This window comes from Staurois parvus, unplaced genomic scaffold, assembly GCF_062004578.1.
Source record: "Staurois parvus isolate SC_StPar_1 unplaced genomic scaffold, SC_StPar_1.0 ptg000249l, whole genome shotgun sequence".
NCBI classification, from domain to species: Eukaryota; Metazoa; Chordata; class Amphibia; order Anura; family Ranidae; genus Staurois; species Staurois parvus.
The window spans coordinates 2,544,694-2,568,130 of NW_028318045.1; the positions used below are offsets into that span (position 1 = coordinate 2,544,694).

The 23,437-nt window shown below is 45.9% G+C and overlaps 1 protein-coding gene across 1 annotated transcript in view; it reads left to right on the forward strand.

The window, feature by feature from the left end:
• AGBL3 (AGBL carboxypeptidase 3) overlaps window positions 1-23,437 on the forward strand; it is a 180,883-nt gene that overhangs the window by 69,734 nt on the left and 87,712 nt on the right. Inside the window, exons 5-6 of the mRNA XM_089680809.1 lie at window positions 2,451-3,233; window positions 11,974-12,139. Coding sequence (XP_089536935.1) covers window positions 2,451-3,233; window positions 11,974-12,139 — 949 coding nt within the window. The remainder of the gene's footprint in view (window positions 1-2,450; window positions 3,234-11,973; window positions 12,140-23,437) is intronic.

Genomic DNA, 23,437 nt, shown 5'->3' on the forward strand with positions numbered 1-23,437 from the left:
AATTGGCTTCTCAGCTGTTCCATGGCTAGGTGTGTGTTATTTCCTCATTATCCCAATTACAATGAGCAGATAAAAGTTCCAGAGTTCATTTCAAGTGTGCTTTTTGCATTTGGAATCTGTTGCTGTCAACTCTCAAGATGAGATCCAAAGAGCTGTCACTATCAGTGAAGCAAGCCATCATTAGGCTAAAAAAACACAACAAACCCATCAGAGAGATAGAAAAAACATTATGCATGGCTAAAACAACTGTTTGGAACATTCTTAAAAAGAAGGAACGCACCGGTGAGCTCAGCAACACCAAAAGACCTGGAAGACCATGGAAAACAACTGTGGTGGATGACCGAAGAATTCTTTCCCTGGTGAAGAAAACACTCTTCACAACAGTTGGCCAGATCAAGAACACTCTCCAGGAGGTAGGTGTATGTGTGTCAAAGTCAACAATCAAGAGAAGACTTCACCAGAGTGAATATAGGGGGTTCACCACAAGATGTAAACCATTGGTGAGCCTCAAAAACAGGAAGGCCAGATTAGAGTTTGCCAAACGACATCTAAAAAAGCCTTCACAGTTCTGGAACAACATCCTATGGACAGATGAGACCAAGATCAACTTGTACCAGAGTGATGGGAAGAGTATGGAGAAGGAAAGGAACTGCTCATGATCCTAAGCATACCACCTCATCAGTGAAGCATGGTGGTGGTAGTGTCATGGTGTGGGCATGTATGGCTGCCAATGGAACTGGTTCTCTTGTATTTATTGATGATGTGACTGCTGACAAAAGCAGCAGGATGAGTTCTGAAGTGTTTTGGGCAATATTATCTGCTCATATTCAGCCAAATGCTTCAGAACTCATTGGACGCCGCTTCACAGTGCAGATGGACAATGACCTAAAGCATACTGCAAAAGCAACCAAAGAGTTTTTTAAGGGAAAGAAGTGGAATGTTATGCAATGGCCAAGTCAATCACCTGACCTGAATCCGATTGAGCATGCATTTCACTTGCTGAAGACAAAACTGAAGGGAAAATGCCCCAAGAACAAGCAGGAACTGAAGACAGTTGCAGCAGAGGCCTGGCAGAGCATCACCAGGGATGAAACCCAGCATTTGGTGATGTCTATGAGTTCCAGACTTCAGGCTGTAATTGACTGCAAAGGATTTGCAACCAAGTATTAAAAAGTGAAAGTTTGATTTATGATTATTATTCTGTCCCATTACTTTTGGTCCCTTAACAAGTGGGAGGCACATATGCAAACTGTTGTAATTCCTACACCGTTCATCTGATTTGGATGAAAACACCCTCAAATTAAAGCTGACAGTCTTCAGTTAAAGCACATCTTGTTCGTTTAATTTCAAATCCACTGTGGTGGTGTATAGAGCCAAAAATGTTAGAATTGTGTCGATGTCCCAATATTTATGGACCTGACTGTATGCAGTTTTGGAATAAATGGCTTTACACTATTAGGCCATATTTGCACTATACACCAGTGGTTCTGGATGTACATTTGGTTTTGGGCATAAAGGAATGATTTGTAAGGCTTCACCCACTATCGTTAAATGGCATATGTGAAGGAATTAGAAATGGGAATACCTGCTATTTTCAGAAGGATTTACTGTGCTACAGCCCCAGGTTAAATGGAGTGTGAACAACAGCCCTTCTATTCAGTGCCATTATACACATTGGGGGCTGTGTATTGGGAGTCAAAAATGTAATTTGAACACACCACTGCTAAAAAGTCCAGACAACTCCACTCCTGTAAGTCAGAGGAGCAATCCAAAAGGACGTGTCTTGGGCATCCGGAAAAGCCCCCTTCACTAGGTCTGAACCACCTGCTGACAGGGCTTGTGCTTCTTATCACACTGAAGGGAATACCATCGAAGGTCCAGTTCACTTCTAATATATTCACGTTGTTTTCAATCAGACACTGGTGAAGGGGGAGTTTTTGGACCCCCAAAACACGTTCGTTACTTTTTGGATTGTCCCCCTGACTTTCATTGGACTAGAGACGTGTTTGAACCGTTTAGAAGTGTGGTGTAGTGCTTCAGTTTACATTTTTATTACTTATACTACAAGCTAAGGAGACTGTGGAGGGTCTAGAAGTCGCCTGCCCGGGAGCCATATTACTTACATCAACATCAATACTTTAAGATAGTAACACTATTAAGATAACCTTTGCAGTTCCAGCTTGTTCCTCTTTTTTTCAGTGTATGGGGTCGGGCAGCAACAGTTTAACAGTGACCGCTTATTTTCAGAAGGAGGTCAGGTTTCTTTTAAATCACACATATTTATAAAGAAATGAATCTGATTTACACCAAACATTCACAACACATGAATCTTCTAGGTGCATGTGTTTCAAACTACAGGGATTGATTCACAACTAGTAAATGTTTGATGAAAGACACATTCACTGACTCTTAGAAATGTCTGTAATTTTGTTTGTGTTTTTTTTTCAAAGGGGTAAACATGAGTATGAGCTGACCCTTCGTACTGACCTCTACACGGACCGGCACACCCAGTGGTATTATTTCCGAGTGACAAACATGAGAGCCGGCATTCTGTACCGCTTCACTATTATTAACTTCATGAAACCAACCAGCCTCTACAACCAGGGTATGAGACCCCTTATGTATTCTGAAAAAGAAGCATCAACAAGACAGATAGGATGGCACAGAATCGGGGATGAGATCAAGTATTACAAGAACACCCTTGGTCAGGATGGACAATCTTATTACTCCTTGTCCTGGACTGTCAGGTTCCCACACAGTCGAGATGTTTGTTACTTTGCCCATTGTTACCCCTACACCTATTCCAACCTTCAGGATTACTTGGCTGGGATTGCTAGCGACCCCGAACGCTCCAAGTACTGCAAGATCCGGGTTTTGTGTCATTCGTTGGCTGGGAACATTGTCTATGTGTTAACTATCACCAGCCCTTCTCTTGCTGCCAAGGGACCCAAGAAGAAAAAAGCTGTGATTTTGACAGCCAGAGTTCACCCAGGTGAGACCAACAGTTCCTGGGTGATGAAAGGCTTTCTGGACTATATCCTAAGCTCTCAAAATGATGCTCAATTGCTAAGGGACACTTTTGTGTTTAAAGTGGTGCCCATGTTAAATCCGGATGGAGTGATTGTAGGTAACTACCGTTGCTCCCTTACTGGTCGAGACCTCAATCGTAACTACAAGTCCAGGTTGAAAGACTCTTTCCCATCCATATGGTTTACTCGTAACATGATTAAACGGTAAGTGACAAATGCCTTTAAAAATATGCAGTTGTACTTTATGCTTTCATTTTAGCATTGATCAAAATTACTAACAGTCTTATTAAAATTCAGTGCGTCCAAGATGGCTGTCTCATTTCCTAAGTCCATTAGGTACACAGGGAGAAGACAAATACAAAATAAATCAAAATGAAGTGTTACCTATATCATTTATATAATTTCAATTTGTGGTGCAGTGAGATTTTGAATGGGCTAAAATAGCACCACACAGAACCGCACGTGAATCAGAAAGGAACACACAGTGCATTCCTGTGTGATTCATGTGGGGGCATAGTACGGACCAGCCTGTCAGAGAATCGGTCAGCTTTGAGGGTCCCTGTAAAGACCCACTAAGCTTCATGCAAATTCAGCCATTTTAATGTGTTGGTCCCAAAGTGGTGATGTCACCGACAGAGGAGCATAATGAATTTAGCTTCAAAGCCCTAAAACCAGCATGATGCCTATTCTCACTGAAGATGGCAGAGTTTGTGTAGAGCTGGCTGGGACCCCCTACTTTACAGACGGGGTGCAGAGGTGCATCTGCTAAAACAGCCATGCGCTTCATAGATTAGCTAAAATCTAAGAAGCTCTTTTTAAACCTGATCTCCAGAAAACATAACATTTTTCCCTTGTAGTCAGTCTGTGCCCCCACTACAAGGGTTAACTGCTCATTTAGGTCTAGGGGGCGTTAATAGATCTTCCACTTTTAAAGGCTCCTCTGCTGCTAGACTGATTCTTCTAGCCTCTACTCTCCTATGCTCCGTCAAGCTGAAGCCCTAATATCATCAAGACGGATACAGGGTCCCATAGCCTAGCATCAGACATGAGGACACAGAAAAAAAGGTCCACTGCTGGAGCATGAGGGGGCACCATCTGCAAGCGGAAGATCGGGTAAGTAAAAACACTTTTACCATCCCCTAGACTAAAACGAGAAGTTAACCCTTGCAGTGTGGTTTCCTGGATTCAGCTTTAATATTGTTTTAAAGCCTGAACATGTTTTACCTTAATGGGTTCCTTGCATTAAGGTAAGGAATCCCCCCCGATACTTACTTGAGTACTCACTCGATCCAATATTGTGCCAGTCTGCAGTGGCTCTTGCCTCTCCCTTCCCGATCTCACAGGCTTTTCTGCGGCGATGGGAGCCATTAGCTCCTGTTGCTGTCAGTTAAGTCCCGTGACAGGGCGAGGCTGAGCTGCGCTATGTGTATGGACACAGACAGTGCAGCTTGGGGATTGGATAGGAAATGACTTGCTATGGTGACACCCCGAGAAGAGGAGGAGCCAGGAGCGAGACCCTAGAAGAGGAGGACCGGGGCTGCTCTGTGCAATTCCGTTGCCCAGAACAGGTAAGTATAAACCTGCCTATTATTAAAAAAAAAAAAATACTTTACAATCACATTAATGAATAAGTATAAGCTTAGTGCCCCTCATTTGCTCCATACCTGCAGCCAGGTTTGCTTTATAGCAACAGGAAAACTTTATTAGTTCAAACCCCATGCCTCTCTAGCAGCCGCAGCCTTCTGTCTCACAATCCTCGCCATTGTTGGGCGATAGAAGAGACATTTTCAATCCTTTATGCATGAAATCATAGATAATAATCATTATTATTTTGTTATTAGCTGCTGGCACCCGAGAGATCGCATCTCTGCCCATGTACCTTCCACTCGAACTGCTTACATCTCCCAGCGCCAGGCTGATTAGCTTTAATGGTCTGTCTGCGCTGTCAGTCATTTTGAAGTCGGCTGGCATTTATCACAACGCAGCTTATATTATCTGATAAGGTCTGGCAAAAAAAGTGTTTTTTTTTCTTGATAACTGCAGTGCCAAAGTGCTGTGCGTCCTTACTACCATGCCTTGATTTTTGGTGCCCTCTAGTGGTTTGTGTGTTGGTCAACCTGAGCTATTCAGCTCATTTTTTTTAATGTAAACTTCACTTTTGTGGAATAAAATTAATCTACTCTAGGTTGATTGTAAACACTGCAAAATTTGTTTTTTTAGATTGCTGTACCTGCTTCTGGTCTGTAAACACTGAGATGGGCATTTAGGAGGCATTTAGCATGCAGTGCATTTAGGAGTAAGAATGGAAGGTAGCAGAATCTGCCTGAAACAGTTGCATTGGTTGTAAAAAGACACATGTTCATCAAGTTGAACAATAGACAAAAAAATTACATTTAATTCCTTGAAAATCTGCACCCTTAAAACCCTAAGGCCTCATGCACACTGGATGTTATAAAATCGCCAGCAGCATTAGCTGTAGAATGCTGCAATAAAAACATTTTTAGCGTTTTTGCATTAGCTTTTTTTAGTGTTTTTCAGCTTTTGTGTTTTTTAGCAAAGTTATACTCCCACAAAATCTTCAGGCTCAAAAATGCTCATAAATGCCAGTTAGCAGCGTTTTTTGGCATTTTTCAGCTTTTATCAGCATTTTTCAACTTTTTTCAGCATTAGAGAATTTGTACAGCTAAAAAACTCCTCTTGAAACCCACTAATTCTGGAGTTTTTTCCAGCCAGAAAATGCTCCTGCCAAAAAATGCTGATTAAAGCCTATGTGTGCATGAACACATAGGATAACATGCTGGGGAGTTTACTGGCTGTAGAAAAAAATGCCAGAAGCCAAAAACAGCCACTGTAAAAACGCCCAGTGTGCATTAGGACTAAACCTAAAGTTGATTTAGAAGGAGGAAAAAAAATCTATGTAAAGCGTGATTCAGTTTTTTCCAACAGGGAAAAATGTTATCTTGGTCTGGAAAGGTAATTGGATATTCCATAGATCAACAATTTAGTGTTATTTCTTATAAATATATAAAAGACCAACCCAACTCCAGGCTTATTTTATTTTTCTTCATATGGTTCCTAGCCTATTTAGTCTGGAGCTGTCTCCTGCAGTACCTCTCTTCCGCCACAAGAGATCCTCAGTCTTGCAGGTTGAATAACACCAAGCTTCAAGCTCTGTTCACATCTGGGTGTTTTGTATCGCGGGCAGAATCGTCGTGATTCTGCCCGCGATTCCAAAATTAAAAAGTCACAGCACACGTGTTCAGGTGCCATTCATTTTTAATGACACCTAAAACACTGTGCATTTCTGCCGCGATTATCGCGAGATAAATTGCGCTGCAATTGCAGCAGAACTGCATTGTGCAAAGCTTGTTGACCAAAAATGAACAGGAGCTTTTGGAGCAACAAGCTAAGCGTGATGCAGTTTGTGTGGTTTATCATGTCAGAATCGCACCACATTTTAGGTGCCATGAAAAATGAATGGCACCTGAACACACGTGGTGCAATTTGTCATTTTTGCACAGCATTTTGGAATCGCGGGCAGAATCGCTGCAAAACGCCCAGTTGTGAACCTAGCCTCATTCAGCTTAGAACACTGGGTACAATACATAGAGGCCTGATGCACACAGGACATTTTGAAAACGCTCCCAGAAGCTTTTCCTCCTGGCCGCAGCGTTTTTGCAGAGAAAAAACCTGACACTTGTAAAAGTGTCTAACGCTTTTACAAGTGTTTAAGCACGTTTACAGGTGTCAAGCGCTTGGGCATTATTCTGGGCATTGAAATGAATTAACGCTCAAGCGCTAAACGTGCCTATCGTTAACATGCGTTTAGACACATTTACAAGCATCAAGCATTTTTTCTGCCAAAACACTGCTGCTCCTGGATGCACTGGCAATGGGGGTTTTTTTTCCTGCTTCTAAACTCGCCTGCCACTAAACACTGCTATACAGTTGCAAGAAAAAGTATGTGAACCCCTTGGGATTACGTGGAGTTTTGCATGAATTGGGCATAAAATGTGCTCTGAACGTCATCTAAGTCACAACAATAGAAGAACACAGTCTGCTGAACATAATACTACACAAACATTAGATGTCGCCTTGGTTTAATTGCACATAACATGTAAACATTCACAGTGCAGGGAGGAAAAAGTATGTGAGGCCCTAGCTTAATGACTTCTCCCAGAGCTAATTGGAGCCAGGAGTGAGCCAACCTTGACTCCAATCAGTGTGATGATATTGGATGTGTTGCTGACAGCTGTCCTGCCCTTAAAAAACACACACCTGTTTTGGGTTTACTGGTTTCATGAAGCACTGTCTGATGTGAACCATGCCTCGCAGAAAAGAGCTCTCAGAAGACCTACGATCAAGAATTGTTGACTTGCATGAAGCTGGAAAGGGTTACAAAAGTATCTTCAAAAGCCTTTTTGTTCATGTGTCCATGGTAAGACAGACTGTCTACAAATGGAGAAGGTTTAGCACTGTTGCTACTCTCCCTAGGCGTGGTCGTCCTGTAAAAATGATTGCAAGAACACAGCACAGAATGCTGCATGAGGTAAAGAAGAATCCCAGAGTGTCAGCTAAAGACCTACAGAAATCTCTGGCACATGCTAACATTTTTGTTGACACATCTACAATAAGGAAAACATTAAACAAGAATGGAGTACATGGGAGGACACCACGGAGGAAGCCATTGCTGTCCAAAAAGAATATTGCAGCACGTTTGAAGTTTGCAAAAGAGCACCTGGATGTTCCACAGCACTACTGGCAAAATATACTGTGGACAGATGAAACCAAGATTGAGTTGTTTGGGAAGAACACATAACACTATGTGTGGAGAAAAAAAGGCACAGCACACCAACATCAAAACCTCATCCCCACTGTAAAACATGGCGGAGGGAGCATCATGGTTTGGGGCTGCTTTGCTGCCTCAGGGCCTGGACGGATTGTTGTCATTGATGGGAAAATGAATTCTAGAGTTTATCAAGACATTTTGCAGGAAAACGTACGACCATCTGTCCGCCAACTGAAACTCCGCAGAGGATGGGTGATGCAACGGGACAATGACCCAAAGCATACAAGTAAATCAACAAAACAATGGCTGCAACAGCACAGAATACGCCTTCTGGAGTGGCCCAGTCAGAGTCCTGACCTCAAACAGATTGAAATGCTGTGGCATGACCTTAAGAGAGCGATTCACACCAGACATCCCAAGAATATTGCTACACTGAAACAGTTTTGTGAAGAGGAGTGGTCCAAAATTACTCCAGATCGTTGTGCAGGTCTGATCTGCAACTACAGGAAACGTTTGGTTGAGGTTATTGCTGCCAAAGGAGGATCAACCAGTTATTAAGTCCAAAGGTTCACATACCTTTTCCTCCCTGCACTGTGAATGTTTACATGTTATGTGCAATTAAACCATGGCAACATCTAATGTTTGTGTAGTATTATGTTCAGCAGACTGTGTTCTTCTATTGTTGTGACTCAGATGACGTTCAGAGCACATTTTATGCCCAATTCATGCAAAAATCCACGTAATCCCAAGGGGTTCACATACTTTTTCTTGCAACTGTAAGTCTATGTGTGCATGGACACATCAGCTAACATGGAGGGGCATTTGGAAGCAGGGAAAAAATGCCTGACACCCCTAAAACTGGCAGTAAAATTGTCTTGTGTGCATGAGGTTTGAATGCAGGGTGTCATTGGCCCATCCCTTGAAGGGGAGCCTTCACCGCCATTTTCATTCACAGTATATCGATGCACAGAGTGGTGCTTATGTAATCACATCATCGGAAGGAGCTGCTGGGAGAAAACTGAAAAAAAAAGGGACTCAGCGCATCACATGATCAGTCTGAAGACTTCAGAAAAAGGTAAGTATATTTTTTTAAAAAGCCTAACCTACTGCTTTCAGGGAAGCCTGAGCCTGAAGCTGGGCTTTCATTTATTTTCTCACTGTGCAAAAGATATTTGAGTGAGCGTTACAACTGACACTGCTGTCAGTGAGAATCCACAGCAGCCACCTTTAAAGCTAGAGCCGGTTCCAGGCATTGGGGAAATGAGAAGTCCACAGACAGATAATGGCCCTATTTAGTCTGATACAACAGATAGAATTGATTGTAATAAGGAGCGCAGTCATTTTCCCAGCTTTGCATTACAAGTTGCGCAGTTATCATCTGGTAAAAATATCTTTGGCCAGCAGATTTTATCGAACATATTATCCTTAATGCATTTAGTGCTGACTCTGGGAAAGCTAAATATTACTGTTGGCTAACCATTTCTGAAATGTAATGTGCGTAAAGTGCAGCTTAGCCGGAAATTACATAATTAACTTGTACATGAGAGTGAAGCCTACAGCAGTGCTTTTCTTTCAATGTTATAAAAGTTTTGCTACCTTAAAGGAATAATTCACCTTTACAAAAAAAATTGCCTATGTTGGTAAGGGGTGTCTATAGAAAAAAACAAATTGTGCAGCTTTGACCAAAGTTGAATAATGCCCTTGCTATAGGTGCAGGCCATTTCCGTACCTCCTGAAGTCTACCTGAAAAACTCCCAGATATAGCATTATCCCATCCTGCCTTGTTGCTAGGACGTATCCTAAGACACTGCCAGCTGTTAATGTTCACCCCCTTCATCACAGGCACAAGCTGTCAGAGCTCCTGCATTAGGAGGAGAAAAAGTACATGCATAGGGGTTTGAGCCAGAGAAAAAGTTTACCAGCCAATGATATTACCTGCATAGGGATTTTTTGGTAAAGGTGAACTATGCTTTTAAATCTGAACTCCAGTCAGCTATATAATGTCATTATTTTGTGCCAACAACCCCCCTCCCTCCCCATTACTCAGATAGCAAGGGTTAAAGATTAATTCCATGCGTGGTATATTTTTCATAGTTACATTGGTCCAGCTTGGACCATTGTAACTATGCATATACTGTTCCTGGTCGATGGCACTGAAAGCTGAAAATCACAGTAGGCACCTCTACTCCAATGATCCCCACTCACCTCCACGTCTTGTGCTGAGCAGCACAGTCGCCATTCAGAGAATGTATTTCATTTTCCAAATTAGTGCAAAGCATTTTCTGAATAGACGAGGCAGAGAGCATGGCATCATCGCCCCGCCTCTCTGCCTTGTCCAATCACAGAACGATTTGCATTCATTCAGAAACTGCAAAGTGTTCTCAGAATGGCACCTGTGCTGGGCAGCTGATGTGAAACCTCCCATAGATTAAACTAGAATTCAAAGATGAATTCTAGGCGTAGTACACTACAGTTATTTCCAGCTATGTATACACATAGTTACACTGGTCCGAGCAGGACCAGTGTAACTATGTAAAAATATACCATGTCTGAAACTCATCTTTGAATGCTCATTTAATCCGAGGAAGGTTTCACATAGCCTTACATTATTTATTATCTTCTGGGCAGCCGGCACTCTTCTCCGGTCTCCAACACTCCGGGGTTGTGGGCCATCAACAGCCTCAGATACAATGTAGGACCGCCGGTAGTGAAGTTTCTTGCCTGACTGGCTTTAAAGGAGCGGTCTTGTACAATTGACTCTGACTATATAGCCTGTTGTCCCCATGCCTCTACATTTCACCCCAGCTCTGTTTCTTGGATCACAAAACTAACTTTCTAAAATACAAGACTAACTGAACAGAATATTAAGGGCTGTTTCAAAACTTTGTAGTCCACCAGATGAGTTTACCACACATGCAAAATGATGTACTAAAATCTTAAGTTTTAACATTCTAATGTAATTTCATAAGTAATTTTCAATATTTTTAAATCTTCATCTTTCAATAGGAAAAACCCCGGTGATCCTGCCATGAAAGTGCTTATGCGGCTACTTCTTGTTTTAGGGTGACAACACTTTGTCCCTGTCTCCCAGTTGTTCTCCTGTTGTCACATGGACCTCTGATGGAGACTACAAGTGGCCATTTCAAAACACATTATGCAGACATAATTGTCACCATCAGGAAACCCGCCCTGAGAAATACCATACAGCCATTGCTGTAGTATAATAAAAAATAAAAGAAGGGTGGGAATCTTTAGGTACCAATCAACAACACAGTTGCAGTAAAAAATACAATGTTTTATTGAACAAAGTTAAAAAGTAAAATTTACATATATCACATATATGGATCATTCTGTATTTTTACATCACTTATTAAATAAGTCGGTTGAGTTCCATCTGGGAAAATGTCTTTAGATGGAGACTGGGACCATGAAACCTCATCGCGTTTCAGCTCTTAACAAGCCTTAATCAGGAGCAAAAGGATATGGTTCAAAAGAAGAATATATAATAAAATACATAGACAGATGCATGTCCTATATGGAGAACCTCCAATGGAGTCAGGTGAAGTGCAAAGAGGATGAACCCATTCAAGACAAAAGGCCTGCCAAGCTTAGAGTGTCAAAAGGTATAGCTTTGGGGGTCACCTGGCCGATCACAATAGATCCATATCAATAACAATACTGACAAGCCACTTAGTGAGGTCCCAGGGAGAGCACAGCAACTAATCCATTATGGAAAAAGAGCACATTGATATGTCAAAATTCCAACATAAAGATGTGGGGCTTCCCGGACTACCTTGATGGTTCCAAACAGACCTGTAGCAAAGATGGCCTCATGTGATACACAGAGATTAAATAAATTCTCCTACATAAGTTGTACCCGCTTCCCTGCAGCCATCTGTTCACTTGTGCAGAATTTTGCTGTTGTATTTCATTTTTTAAATGGGGGTGGGGAGGTTTATAACACTTTAAGTTATGTCTAGTAAAACTTACACCTTGAGAAAAAGTTCATTTATCTTATTTAATTAAACTGTTGAAAATGATTAAAATGTGAATGGATGTAGTGTTAATAGTGTTAACCAGATGCAGATTCATTGGTAATTGTATGTTCCAACCTCTGTAATAAGATTGACTTACTTTGTTCTGGCCTTCTTATAGAGTGATGGAAGAGCGGGAGATATTGCTGTACTGCGACCTGCATGGACACAGCAGGAAGCAGAATGTTTTCATGTACGGGTGTAAAGGCAAAGGAGTCCAAAATGGTGGCAGACGTTTGTTTGAGCGCTTGTTTCCCTTTATTCTCAGCAAGAACTCTCCTGACAAGGTAACTCCTAAATCCCCTAATGGTGCTCAGTGGGTGAACTGCAACTGGACGGTACACACACATGTTGTGACCCCTTGTGCAGTTGTGGTTTTATCAAAACCGGAGCAGCTGTACATGACAACCAATAAGCTTCTAGATTAAGCTTGTTCATTTAAGCTTTGAAAATAAAAGATGGAAGCTGACTGGTTGCCATGCACAGCTGCATTAGATTCTGGCTGCTCCAGTTTTTTAAAAAATCCCTTTTAGAGTTGTGTGACTCTCTCTTTTTATCAAAACTAGAGCAGACAGAATCTGGAGCAGTTGTACATGGCAACCAATCAGCTTCTAGATTCATCTTGTTCATTTCAGCTTTGAAAATAAGAGATAGAAGCTGATTGGTTGCCATGCACAGCTGACTCTCTCTTTTTAGGCTGAGTATGTATGGAGCTAGATACAGAAAAAAATGAAACAGACCTTTACAGTCTCATTCTAGCCGTTCCTCCACCAGTTACCTGGTTGGAGGTTGGCCCTGCCTTAAGTGGAGGGGAGCAATAAAGGCTTGTTGATTCTGATTTACCAAGTAGCAAAGCAAGGAAAGATAGTGTAATAAACCATTAGATGTAGTACAGCTTCCAGCCTGGCGCTTGGTTGTAATTGGCAAGTAGTTACCATCTACAATCTGTAGATCAGTGCTTCCAGATACAGCTCTCTATGTTGTGAAAACATCGATCTAAACTGCAAAATTGAACTAGCACTGTGGTGTGCAGTTGTGCAACATTCCTAGTTTGGTGACTGCACCGTCACTGACAGCTACAAGTGTTTTGACTAAAGATTGGGAACTAGTTAGTGTGATTCCTAGGATGTGACCACCAGGGCAGCCAGTCATTTTGGTCACTATAAGTGTGTGTTATCTGTAATCAGCGGTGTATTTACCACAAGGCAAACAAAGCATTTTTCAAGGGGGAAGCGCTGTCCCCCGAAAGAAGGGAAGGAAGAAGGGACACACGCAGCACGGGGACCAGGTGGGATCTGAGAGAGGCTGCGGGCTGCTTCCTTCCACTGACACCAACTATTTCTCCACCAATATCAAAGATGGGGCATTGTTTACTCCCCCTAAAGTCTGAAGGACAGTAAACTGGTCCTTTCTTTAGAAAGTTTGTTGACCCCTGCCTTAGATGATGAACGTCTTCTTTCTACTTACCTTCTTCTGTGGCGGTTTTATCTCTGAATGATTCCATTTCCAAGATGATTCTTTTATCAGATGACCCATGTAATGGAAGACATGGGGCTGGCCTGAAATGTTGCTTTGCACTGGATCCTGCTGTGGGCATTCCTCTTTTCATATGCAATGTGTTGAGTTAACTTCAGAGTGCATTACATGTCCAGGGCTATGGTTTGCCTGATTCAGAGCCAGTCTCTGAAGACCTGTGCAGAGGTATACCCATTGTTGACGGAGAAGCCAGGAAATGGTTAACCCCCATGTTCCTGCCTCTGAGTGGTGAGTACAGAGCAGAATCCCTTTAAACATGCAGCACAGGGTTCCCATTAAAGTTTCCCTTTGAGGTATGGGCACCACTGTTTATTCTTTCTGTGGTGCTGTAAAGGATCCAGAATGACAGAAGTTAATATTCTAAAATTGGCTCTATTTTGACTCATGGTGTGCACATAGTGTAGCACTATTACACCCTCACACACAAGCAGGTGCTACTGCCTGCATGACCCTGAATCGCGTTCTGTGCATGCACCACCGCTCCCACAGAGGTTACTGTGCTTGATCGCCCTACCTCTTCGTCTGTGGACTTGAGATGGTCAGCATCTCCTGGTTCCTTCTCTGAGGGCACATTAATAGCAGTTTACACCCTGAGGCACCAGTTCAGGCTGATACACCTGCTACAGACATTTCTCCACAGCTAAAGGAGACTATTGCTATGCTTATTGAAGCAGTGCTCTCATTTTAAGCATTGGATTAACCTGAGTCTGGTCCCCAAAGGTATCTAGTATGGGGTCTAAAAAATTCCCTACACCAGCTAAGACCTTCCTGGTGCATGTGCTGGTCAGTCCTGGCCTGTATGGAGCCTGGCTTCACACAGAGATTTTTCTCTTCCAAAATGTTTCACCCAAAAATATCCTATCAAGGGAAGTTTCTTTAGGACATTGGCAATTCCTGTGGTTAATCCATTAATTTCTTACTTTAACAGAAACTGTGTGTTTAAGGACCCAGTAGATAAATGGTTAGAGGCCCTTCTTAAGACTATCCTTCTCCTAAAAGAAAAAGGCTTTCCCCTCCACCAGTAGATCTTCTGCTCCTAAGGCTAGGAAGCGTTACCTTTCCTCTTGGTCTTGCAGTGCTAAGAAAGGAATATATTTTTGACCTTCCAGACCAGCGAAGGCTTGCACCAAGGCCTTTTCACCATAATTAGGCACCCCCACTTCTCATAGCGATGGGCATTTGATGACCCTCTGGTCCCAGAAAATTTCAGGTGCTTAGAATCAGAGTGTCATTTCCTGGAAATGTTTTACTCTTCCAAAACTGAATGGAGGAGTTCAACCCTTTCTGGATCCAATCAGCATTTTGATACTCAGAACAATTCAGTAGCTCCCTTAACGTTGAACTCCTCTATTGCAAGGACACCTCGGGGGCAACAGAAGTTGTGCTGCTCTAAGGAAAGCAGACTTGATCCTCTTTTGGACAGAAAGTCACATTTCAGCCTGCCTGCTGTCCCCATCTCTGGCATGGAAAATTGGCAAAAGGACTTTCATAGTTGTCAGTGGCTAGAATTGAAGATAATGGTCTCTCTATTCTGAAGTTTTTCTTTCTTCCTATGCCACAGGTGAGGAACACCAGCTGTGGACCTAATGGTGTCTAGATTCAAACTGGACACGTTTGTCTCCATGCCCAGAAAGCCTCAGGTCTTTGCAGTGGAAGTTCTAGTGATTCTAATCTATTCTAATCAGTTCAGTTTGGTCTACACTTTTCTGCCTCTCCAGATCCAGATGAAGGGCATTGCAGTGATCCTTATCACACCAATGTTCGCCCTGGAATATGTGATATTCAGACATGCTCAAGTTCCTGGCATACATTCCAAGGGTCAGTGTTCCATCCTGCTTTTCAGTCCGCTGACTTTAAAGGCTTGGTTGTTGAAGCCCTGGTCCAGAGAGACAGAGGCCTTTCGGAGCCTATCAACCCTACCCTCTTGAAGGCCAGAAAGCTGACTTCTCCTAAAGTCAACCACTTGGAAGTACTACTTGCTTGGTTGTCCCTGTTGGATGTATTCTGTCCTTCCTCCAGTCTGGTCTGGACCAACATTTGAATCTCGACCTTAGCCATTCTATTTCAGAGACCTCTGATCCTTATCACACCAATGTTCGCCCTGGAATATGTGATATTCAGACATGCTCAAGTTCCTGGCAGACATTCCAAGGGTCAGTGTTCCATCCTGCTTTTCAGTCCGCTGACTTTAAAGGCTTGGTTGTTGAAGCCCTGGTCCAGAGAGACAGAGGCCTTTCGGAGCCTATCAACCCTACCTTCTTGAAGGCCAGAAAGCTGACTTCTCCTAAAGTCAACCACTTGGAAGTACTTCTTGCTTGGTTGTCCCTGTGGGATGTATTCTGTCCTTCCTCCAGTCTGGTCTGGACCAACATTTGAATCTCGACCTTAGCCATTCTATTTCAGAGACCTCTGACCTCTAAAACTGGCCATATACTGATTAAAATTTGAGCGGTTAACGTGGAATATTGATCAGTGCGTGGTCCTCCCCAGACAGAAGTCATTTGATTGAGATCAGCTTCTATTAAAGGGACATGTTGGAAATGTTTTTCCTGATCAGCAGCTGGCACCTTGCAGCAGTCACTGATCACTGTATTTTGGCAGAAGCTGGTGCAACTTTCTGAATACAGTGACCAAGTGGGAAAGAGTCCTCCATTCACCTCATTTGTCTGGATAGAGGAATTTTTTAGTTTTTATTATGCCCTCTGGCTGAACAAAAAAAAAAATAACTAACTGTGTGTGATGCCAGCTTTACTCTTTAATTAAGGTCTATGTTTAGGGAGTAGCTCACATCTCTTCCCCTGTTTATTTCCATGGGATCTCTCTTACACTTTAATCAGGATATTGTCCTTTCTTCCTTATTCTCTACTGTGAAACATCCTAGGGAAATTTCTCTGCACTGTTTGGATCTGGTCTATGCTGCAAGAGATTACCTCTCAGCTATTGCCACTTTTAGAAAACCAGATTACCTCTGTGCTTCCTGAAGGTTCTCACAAGGGTCTCTCTGCCTCTCACTGTACCCACACTGGTGGATCGGACAAGTTATGTTTAGAGCCTATAGTCTGAAGGATAGGGTTCCTACCTTTCCTCTTATGGAACCTGCTAGCACTTCAAGGAATTTTTTCAGCATCCATCACATTTCTCAAATTTGAAAGTTGCCCACCTGGGCTTCTGATCACATATTTGTTGAGTTCTACTAGATGTATGTTTAGGCCTCCTCTGATGCCAGTTTCGGGCAGAAGGTGCTAAAAGCTGCTGTCTGTTTCCATTGAGTCTTTCTTTACCTATTGTTATGCGGTCATATTGGTGTTTCCTGGATTACAGTACAGGAACCTCACCTCTGTACTTATGATCCCCCTTTTGCTTGTGGTACAGTACAGGAACCTCACCTCTGTACTTATGATCTCCCTTTTGCTTATGGTACAGTACAGTGCACTCTATGACTCAGAGCAGGGGTGGATGGATGGAAAAGGAACTTGAGAAAATTCGACCACCAGTGCATGAAAGGTTGTGCAGCTCTAAACAAGGCTGGGGAAGCCTGACCAGTACTGCAAAGTGAAACAAAAAGAAAGGGCACCAACCTTGCGCATTACCTCAGTAAACTGTGATTTTATTAAATTGAAAATTATACTCACAAACAACGAAGTAAAACAAGCATATAGGTCCTCAATGGAACTTTAGGAGTGTAGAACCAGTGTGAATCACCTCACAAGGGCAGACTCTCAAAGTAAGGCTGATGTGTTTCGAAGGAGGTCCCTTCTTCATCAGAGCTAACTAAACAATGAGGACCCTCTACCATATATACTCTGGGACTGAAATGGGACCCTCCCACCTGGGCTGGGAAGTCTCCCGCCGGGAGGAGGGTCATAGGTGTCATCAAAACATGCCAACAATGGAAGTAAATAATGGAAGTAAATATCATGGATGTAAAAACAAACATTAAAACCATTAAGATCATTAACAATCGCAAAATAGCAAATAGAGTGTATATAATATATATATATATATATATAGTATGCCACGTTGGTATTGTTACTTTGGTATTGTTACTTGCAGCAAAGACAAGATAGTATTATTAATAAATAAGTAGCCATGAAAAATAAAATTAAGTAAAAATAAATAATACATGATAATAATACTGATTAAAAAGCTCCTGACATGGCTTTTCTTGACTGGCTTCTGCTGGTGAATGTGAATGGAACGCACGCCAATGGGTGCATGGCTGTGAAAGCGCATGCGCAGTGGGAATGCCGGCCCATCGGAGTCATCCTTGGAACGCACGTCCGACAGGCCACCGTGCTTGTGCGAGGTTGCGTTGCGCGCCTCAGCCGGTTCTCTGATCCCCTGCTGGAACGCACACTCACGCCGGACCGGAAGAGTGGCTGTGGGATGCACTCCAGCCACAGACTCCAGTCACAACACTAAGCGCCTCCAACAAAGGGGGTTGTATGCTTGACATCCACCCCACAAGGGAGTGTAGGTGAAAAGGGGGGTGGAGGAACACAGGAGATAAGCCACTGAGACTTTACAACAAGACCCAATTATGGCCCCTCTAAAAATACTGAAAGAGAAAAAAGCTATAGTTATCAGACAAGCGGATAAAGGAGGAGGTTTGGTTATCCAAGATAGAGACACCTATATCACTGAAGCAGTACGACTCCTTAATGACCTCCAGACTTGCAAAGTCTTGCCCATTGATCCCATAATTCAGTATCAACAAAAACTCAAACTACTATTAGAGTCAGCACTATCAGAACAAATACTCAACAAAGAAGAATTCCTTTTCCTATGCACTAAACATCCTGCCACTCTATTCTTTTATCATATTCCGAAGATTCACAAAAACAAGGAAAACCCCCCTGGCAGACAGATTATCTCAGGCATAGACAGCCTTACCAGCAACCTAGGCTGCTATAGCGACTACTTTTTGAAAGAGACGGTAACCAACCTCCCATCTTATGTAAAAGATTCCAATCATATACTGGAGATCCTGACAGGATATAGGTGAGAACAGGGCTTTAGATGGCTTTCCCTTGATGTAGTATCACTATATACTTCTATTAAACATGATCATGGCCTTCGAGCCATTCAGTATTTTTTAGCCAAGGACTCACCAAGCCAAGGATTACACACAAGCCCAATTTCTGTACAATTGCATTGAATTTGCCTTACAGCACAATCATTTTTAATTCTTGGACAAACATTATCGCCAGATACAGGGTGTCAGGGCTCCCGGGTATGACCAGAGGTGTGTGACTGACGCAGGGAAACGCAGACTTCAGATATGTTAGAAACAATATAATTTATTAACACCAACAATACAAACATAAACGCAGTGCAATACTAAAACATAACACAGTGCAAACAAACCAAACCAGCCACCCACAGATGACAGTACATACAATGCAAGCGTCGTCAGGCAGGCCGGGTCAATATCAATCGGGCAGGTAGGTACAGGGGGAGCAAGCGGAGAAGCCAGGTTCAGCAGGTAGCGGGCAGCGTGGTACAGAGGGTCAGGCAGAGGAGAATGGTCAGACAAGCCAGGGATCAGGAGCAGGAGAATGGTCAGACAAAGCCAGGGATCAGAGCAGGGTCAGCAACGAATCGAACAGGAACAGGAACAGGGAGCAGGAACAGGATACAGGGCCCAGGAGAAACACACACCAAGGCAGAGTCTGCAGGTCTGGCCATCCCTTAAATACACCAGTATAATCATTTCCAGGTGTTTGACTGGCTGCAAGGTTGAGTCTCTGATTGCTGGGAGCACCCGCTGGCCAGCCCTGGTACTGCAGCTCATAAGGCAGGTGAGTCCCACCATTGCTGGCCAGTCCATTCCTGACAGTACCCCCCCCCTCAAGGAGCGGCCTCAGGACGCTCCAAACAGTCCTAGCTGGGCAAAATGTTCCACCGCCCGGGTCTGGCAACTGGCGGGATATCAAAGACTGGCACACCGGGCAGGACTCCGGGCAGCGGCACACCGGGCAGGACTCCGGGCAGCCGCACACCGGGCAGAGGCACACCGGGCAGCGGCACACCGGGCTGGACTCCGGGCAGAGGCACTCCGGGCAGAGGCACATCGGGCTGGACTCCGGGCAGAGGCACATCGGGCTGGACTCCGGGCAGAGGCACATCGGGCTGGACTCCGGGCAGAGGCACATCGGGCTGGACTCCGGGCAGAGGCACATCGGGCTGGACTCCGGGCAGAGGCACATCGGGCTGGACTCCGGGCAGAGGCACATCGGGCTGGACTCCGGGCAGAGGCACATCGGGCTGGACTCCGGGCAGAGGCACATCGGGCTGGACTCCGGGCAGAGGCACATCGGGCTGGACTCCGGGCAGAGGCACATCGGGCTGGACTCCGGGCAGAGGCACATCGGGCTGGACTCCGGGCAGAGGCACATCGGGCTGGACTCCGGGCAGAGGCACATCGGGCTGGACTCCGGGCAGAGCAGCAGGCACCGGGCCACCAGGCGGAGCAGCGGGCACCGGGCCCCCAGGCAGAGCAGCGGGCACCGGGCCCCCAGGCAGAGCAGCGGGCGCCGGGCCCCCAGGCAGAGCAGCGGGCGCCGGGCCCCCAGGAGGGGCGACAGGCATCGGGCCCCCAGGCGGAGCGGCGGGCGCCGGACCCCCAGGCGGAGCGACAGGCATCGGGCCCCAAGGCGGAGCGGCGGGCGCCGGACCCCCAGGCGGAGCGACAGGTCTCGGGCCCCCAGGCGGAGCGGCAGGCATCGGGCCCCCAGGCGGAGCGGCGGGCGCCGGACCCCCAGGCGGAGCGACAGGCATCGAGCCCCCAGGCGGAGCGGCGGGCGCCGGACCCCCAGGCGGAGCGACAGGTCTCGGACCCCCAGGCGGAGCGACAGGTCTCGGGCCCCCAGGCGGAGCGGCAGGCCCCGAGTCACCAGGCACGACAGTGGGCTCCGAGTCAACTGGCATGACCGCTGGCACTGGGTCAGACATTGGATCGTCTGGCTGGACAGCGGGCATCGGGTCACCAGGCATCAGGTCATTTGGCTCGACAGCGGGCACCGCGTCATCTGGCAAGGCAGTGGGCTCCGAGTCAACTGGTATGACCGCGGGCACTGGGTCAGACATTGGATCGTCTGGCTGGACAGCGGGCATCGGGTCACCAGGCATCAGGTCATTTGGCTCGACAGCGGGCACCGCGTCATCTGGCAAGGCAGTGGGCTCCGAGTCAACTGGTATGACCGCGGGCACTGGGTCAGACATTGGATCGTCTGGCTGGACAGCGGGCATCGGGTCACCAGGCATCAGGTCATTTGGCTCAACAGCGGGCACCGCGTCATCTGGCAAGACAGTGGACACCAAGTCACCAGGCACGACAGTGGGCTCTGAGTCAATTGGCACGACAGCGGGCACGGGGTCATCAGGTACCGGATTGTCTGGCTCGACAGCGGGCATCGCGTCACCAGGTATGACAGCGGGCACTGGGTCACCAGGCATCAGGTCATTTGGCTTGCCAGTGGGCACCGCGTCATCTGGCAAGGCAGTGGGCACCGAGTCACCAGGTACGACAGCGGGCTCTGAGTCAATTGGCATGACCGCTGGCACTGGGTCAGACATTGGATCGTCTGGCTGGACAGCGGGCATCGGGTCACCAGGCATCAGGTCATTTGGCTCGACAGCGGGCACCGCGTCATCTGGCAAGGCAGTGGGCTCCGAGTCAACTGGTATGACCGCGGGCACTGGGTCAGACATTGGATCGTCTGGCTGGACAGCGGGCATCGAGTCACCAGGCATCAGGTCATTTGGCTCAACAGCGGGAACCGCGTCATCTGGCAAGACAGTGGGCACCAAGTCACCAGGCACGACAGTGGGCTCTGAGTCAATTGGCACGACAGCGGGCACGGGGTCATCAGGTACCGGATTGTCTGGCTCGACAGCGGGCATCGGGTCACCAGGTATGACAGCGGGCACTGGGTCACCAGGCATCAGGTCATTTGGCTTGCCAGCGGGCACCGCGTCATCTGGCAAGGCAGTGGGCACCGAGTCACCAGGCACGACAGCGGGCTCTGAGTCAATTGGCACGACAGCGGGCACCGGATCAGGTACCGGATCATCTGGATCAACAGCGGGCATCGAGTCAACTGGCCTAATAGGATCATCAGGCTGGATCGGTTCATCATGCTGGGTAGAGGCATCAGGCTGAGTGGAGGCATCAGGCTGAGTAGAGGCATCAGGCTGAGTAGAGGCATCAGGCTGAGTAGAGGCATCAGGCTGAGTAGAGGCATCAGGCTGAGTAGAGGCATCAGGCTGAGTAGAGGCATCAGGCTGAGTAGAGGCATCAGGCTGAGTAGAGGCATCAGGCTGAGGAGAGGCATCAGGCTGAGGAGAGGCATCAGGCTGAGGAGAGGCATCAGGCTGAGGAGAGGCATCAGGCTGAGGAGAGGCATCAGGCTGAGGAGAGGCATCAGGCTGAAGAGAGGCATCAGGCTGAAGAGAGGCATCAGGCTGGGTACAGACCTCAGGCTGAAGTGCGGGTGCCGAGGCACCAGGCTGAACCATGGAAGGCAGGTTCTCAGACGGCAAGCTCACCGGTTTGGATACTGGCAGGATGGTATTGGTTGGAAAGAATTTTCGCTTTTTTCTGGTTTTAACTACTGGAGCACTGTAAGTAAGTGCAGGTCTGCAAACGAATGGAGCAGCTGGAGACAGAGAAGAGCTGGAGGATGGAACAGAGGAGGGAACAGTTGCTACAGAGGGCTTTTTTACAGGGTTAAGGGCAGGATAGGTGCAGCGAGTGGGAACAGAGTACTGACATGCGGTAGATAGCAGGGCAGGAGGAGCTGTTGGGAATGCAGGAATAGAGCTTTGAGGAAATAGATTAGAAGCAGGACTGGGTTTTTGCAAGCTGACTGAGGCTGGGTGCAACAAATCTGTCCATGTCTGCAGTATGGGTTGAACAAAGCTGAGCTTACACAAAGCCTGTCTGACCAAAGACTGCACTGCGTTTATACAATCTCTTAGTATCTGTGGTGAACATGCAGCATAATGCTCCAAGAAGCAATCCACATCCACAGATATAAATACACAACCTCATCAAGATCCATCCTTCCCAGCAACAAGCCAAGATGGCTTCCCTGTGCAGCCACTTCTGGTCAGGATTGGCCTTGGTGTAATGTCAGGGCTCCCGGGTATGACCAGAGGTGTGTGACTGACGCAGAGAAACGCAGACTTCAGATATGTTAGAAACAATATAATTTATTAACACCAACAATACAAACATAAACGCAGTGCAATACTAAAACATAACACAGTGCAAACAAACCAACCCAACCACCCACAGATGACAGTACATACAATGCAAGCGTCGTCAGGCAGGCCGGGTCAATATCAATCGGGCAGGTAGGTACAGGGGGAGCAAGCGGAGAATGGTCGGGGTCACAAGCCAGGTTCAGCAGGTAGCGGGCAGCGTGGTACAGAGGGTCAGGCAGAGGAGAATGGTCAGACAAGCCAGGGATCAGGAGCAGGAGAATGGTCAAACAAAGCCAGGGATCAGAGCAGGGTCAGCAATGAATCGAACAGGAGCAGGAACAGGATACAGGGCCCAGGAGAAACACACACCAAGGCAGAGTCTGCAGGTCTGGCCATCCCCTAAATACACCAGTATAATCAGTTCCAGGTGTTTGACTGGCTGCAAGGTTGAGTCTCTGATTGCTGGGAGCACCCGCTGGCCAGCCCTGGTACTGCAGCTCATAAGGCAGATGAGTCCCACCATTGCTGGCCAGTCCATTCCTGACACAGGGTACCGCGATGGGTGCTAGATTCTCTCCCAGTTATGCCAATCTCTTTATGGGCTACTGGGAAAACCACTATATTTGGACCAACAACCTCTTCAATGCAAACTTGATTCTATATGCAAGATATATAGATGATATTATAATCATCTGGGATGGCACTGACTCCCAGCTAGAAGGGTTTCTGGACCATTGTGGTAAAAATCCCCATGGTACCTCACGCACCCATGTTATTGACTACAAACTACTTTTCGTAGACCTTGAACTGAGACATGACAGTAGGGGTCAGATTTGTTC